This window comes from Myotis brandtii, unplaced genomic scaffold, assembly GCF_000412655.1.
Source record: "Myotis brandtii unplaced genomic scaffold, ASM41265v1 scaffold456, whole genome shotgun sequence".
Classification (NCBI taxonomy): domain Eukaryota; kingdom Metazoa; phylum Chordata; class Mammalia; order Chiroptera; family Vespertilionidae; genus Myotis; species Myotis brandtii.
In genome coordinates, this window is record NW_005367431.1 from 5,321,917 (window position 1) to 5,325,667 (window position 3,751).

At 38.6% G+C, this 3,751-nt stretch overlaps 1 protein-coding gene across 1 annotated transcript; it reads right to left on the minus strand.

Moving 5' to 3' along the window:
* Positions 1-277: 277 nt before the first annotated feature.
* PNRC2 (proline-rich nuclear receptor coactivator 2) lies at positions 278-3,690 on the minus strand. Its single transcript, XM_005875207.2, has 2 exons — positions 2,771-3,690; positions 278-2,284 (listed from the first exon to the last, which is right to left on the minus strand). The coding sequence occupies exon 2, from the start codon at positions 2,264-2,266 to the stop codon at positions 1,850-1,852; it is 417 nt and encodes a 138-aa protein (XP_005875269.1). The 5' UTR covers positions 2,267-2,284; positions 2,771-3,690; the 3' UTR covers positions 278-1,849.
* Positions 3,691-3,751: the final 61 nt, after the last annotated feature.

Here is a 3,751-nt window from a genome sequence, read left to right on the forward strand (position 1 = left end):
TGTTTTACTCAATAGCAAATTCAGAAGCTTTATTTTGCCTGCAGCCTTTTGCTGTTAGTCTTGAGCAGGGGTCCTCAAACTTTAAACAGGGGGCCAGTTCACTGTCCCTCAGACCGTTGGAGGGCCGGACTATAGTTTAAAAAAAAAACTATGAACAAATTCCTATGCACACAGAACATATCTTAATTTGGAAGTAACAAAACAAAACGGGAACAAATATAATATTTGTATTTGCATGTGGCCCGAGGGCCGTAGTTTGAGGACCCAAAAAAGGTACTGGGTAGAAAAAGCAGCTTTATTTTTAATTCTGTGTTTCAAATTCATATATGCACATTTAAGTACAACATAAACTTGCCTTTAGGATATAATTATGAGTTGGGCAACATTAGCTCACTTTAATTTATTTGGAGAAATATAACTTGGTCATTCTGCCTGAAAATATCAAAAAAAAAACAAAAAACTGCCAAATTAGAAAGTAGGGCACTGACAATCAAATTATTTTAATGTTTTTATTGATTTTAGAGAGGGAAACATCGATCGGCCACCTCCTGTCCACTCTCCACTGGGATCACCCAGAATCTTACTGGTGACCACCTGGTCTGTGGGTCAATGCTCAACCACTGACCCACACCAGCTGGGCTACAATCAGAATTTTAATTGATCTTCACACATTTTTAATTTACTATTTGGTTAACACCCTTAGCATTTATTTTTAAAGTAGGTCAAACATGTTATCAAGATATGCAATAAGTCATGTTTTGCATAAGTGGTCCCCTGGTTGCTCTTAATGGTGACAAAACACTGGCATGATTAAATATACTTGTATCATAGGTTAAAAATATTCAAAGCCAATATGAATTTTTAAGGTTGGATAGACATTTAGCAAGTTTATCTTTGGGCTTAAAGAACAACAATTAAAATAGTCTCATACTGCATTTCACATCTTTTACAAATAGGAAGTGTTTTAGCAGCTTTAAAACCTTTTCAGTTATATAAAACAGTGACACTATGATTTACTTTGAAATATAGTTTACAACCAGATCAATTATACATACACTGGCACTTTAGCACAAGGGCAAACTTTATTTTGGACCTTTAAAATTAGGCCATAGTGTAAAAAAGAGTCCATGGTCTTACATTAGTGAATTCAATACTAAAAATACTCTTATTTTCGTTAAGATGAATGGTAAAACTTTACATATGCTACAAGTATATTACATGTATTTACATGGCTCTTTCTTTCCTAGGTACTTTCACATTATACAACTCCCTACTTTAAGCAAGCTTTGCAGGGATGATTTGAGGCCAATCACTATCAGAATAGCCTATGCAGTGCTATAATACAAAAATGTTATTTTAAAAAAGTTACTCTGTGACCACCAAATAACTTTCTATAAAAAATGGTTTGGGCACATTTGTTGCAGTCAGCTATCCACTGCATATAATGGGGCCAATGGAGGATACGGTCTCATTCCAAATAGCTCCTACTGCCCCTTCCACATTCACCACCATTCCGTTTAATCAGTACTTTACCCCAACAAGCAAGAGTTTAAAAAGTTGATTCCTTTAACATTCTCCAAATCTAATCTTGAGTAGTTTTGCTTAAAAGTTACTCAATTGAGAACACTTGATATAAGTACAATTATCAGTAACTTAGTTATTTTAAGTGGCACTGATACTACCATTACATCACAGTGCACAGCAACACAAAACAAGATGAAGTCTCTATTTTCTACAATAATTAACGGGGTTTAACACAGATTAATTACTGAGTATTGAATTTGGTATGAAACAATTGTCAACTACCCTTAAATATTACTCAGTTTAAACATTAGTACTTTATCTTATTTTATACCTGTACCTTAAGTAAGGTTTTAAGTTGAAATGTCATTATTTCCTTATCAGAAGGATTAAAGGAAACAGGAACCCAGTGGCTTGGTGGCTTAGGAAGCACACTTGGTGATGGCGGCTCACTAAATTTGGCTCCAGCATAGTTCTGATTCGTTTGAGACTTAAAAAGCAAGCTGGGACTTGATAAGTTGGAGTTCCAATTTTGATTATTTGGAAAGTTTTTGTTCTTCCCCCCATTTTGCATGGCCTGCCATGCAGCTGCTGATGTGTTATAAGTATGTCCTCTTTCTTTTTTCTTATGAACCATCTTCATCTGGGAATTTTGATCCTTGGTCTTCTGTCTATTAAGTTGTTGGTTCTTACTAACATTTCTAGATTGAGGGGCTGGAATGTTATACCTCTCTCCACCACCCATCTTCAGCTTCTTTGTCACCTGTAAGTGAATGGAAACAAAATAAGACTCCATTAAGAAAAACTCAAAACTTTAAGGAGCTTCTAGAGTATCAACTTGTTACTCCAGAAACCTTGGGGAAGACTAAAAAATGTGCTATTCAGCCCTGGCAGGATAGCTCAGTTGGTTAGAGCATCCAGATATGCCAAGGTTGCGGTTCCATCCTTGGTCAGAGCATATTACAAGCAGCAGCCAATGAATGCATAAATAAATGGAACAACAAATCTATGTTTTTCTCCCTTCCTCTCTTTCTCTAAATATTAACTTAAAAAAATTTTAAGTGTGTTATTTAGCTGCTTTAACTTCATTATATGTTCACACTGCACTATATGCAGTTATTACCTTTCTAAGAAAAATGACCGTACCCACAAATCTGAGAAATCCTCTACTTAAAAATAAAAACAAGTGGTTTAAGGATGAGTCTACCATAAAATGTTTACCCCATCACAGCGTGGATTTTTAAAATACCTTTCAGTCTGCTTTTCAGATTGCAGGATTTCCACTGCCTGTCCTCTTCCTTGTTGCCAAGCCCAGGATAATAGATGTTGCTTTCTCTCAGATCCTCTCCTTTGTCTCAATGCATAAGTTCTCATGGGCCAATCTGCGGAGTTCAGCCTAGGAGCTGAGGCCAACATCTGAGTCTCCTCAGCACACACGTTTGAGAGAAGTCTTAGCTAGAAAAGTAAAGTGACTTCATTAATTCAAATAAACACAGGAGAAAAAGTGATCGTTTATAGTTACTACAGAAATAGCCGACCACTTCCTGAACTTAAAGGCAGGAAATCTGAAGATGGCTTGCTTTTCCCCGTAACTGTCATCACTGACGAACTCTCATTGAGAGACCCAGGCACCCTTCCCAGGGAATGTGGGGCCCGGGCCCCAATAAGCTGTTCCTATCTTCTTCCCGGGAACTTTCCAGATTCTCAAACGGCTTATGTGACCACAACGTTGAGTCCAACTAAGGAAGCATTAGCCTTTACAGCCGTAACAAGAAATTAGCTTAAAATTCGTTTTCTAAAAAGATCGTGTTACTGAAGTCCCAAGAGACTTTGTCATCTCTCGACACATCCGTTTTCATGAGGCCTGTTTCCCAACATGTCTCATCACGCAGTTTCCTTTGGTTCTGAACTCAACTCCTCCCCGTTTTAAGTAAGTTTTCACACGCCAAGCCAGTTCCCGTCTTGAGCTATAAAAATGCCTCCCCACAGTCAATGTTAGACACTCAAGACTCCGTTTTCACGTGATACTCCAAGAAATGAGAAACGAAGGTATCAGTAAGCCCTCCTGAAAGGGTAAAAGGGCCTATTTAACAGCCTTAAATAAATTACGATCTCCTGGGCCTTGAGTCATCTACAACGCGAGCCCGGAAGTTCGCTTCTTCCGCCGGGCCCGGGAACCCGGGAACCCGGGAACCCGGTCCTCCGGCCGCCCCCGCCCCGCCGGGCTCCC

What these genes read in the sequence shown, in the direction of transcription:
- PNRC2 (XM_005875207.2), bottom strand. Translation starts at nt 2,266, where the DNA reads ATGGGTGGTGGAGAGAGGTATAACATTCCAGCCCCTCAATCTAGAAAT.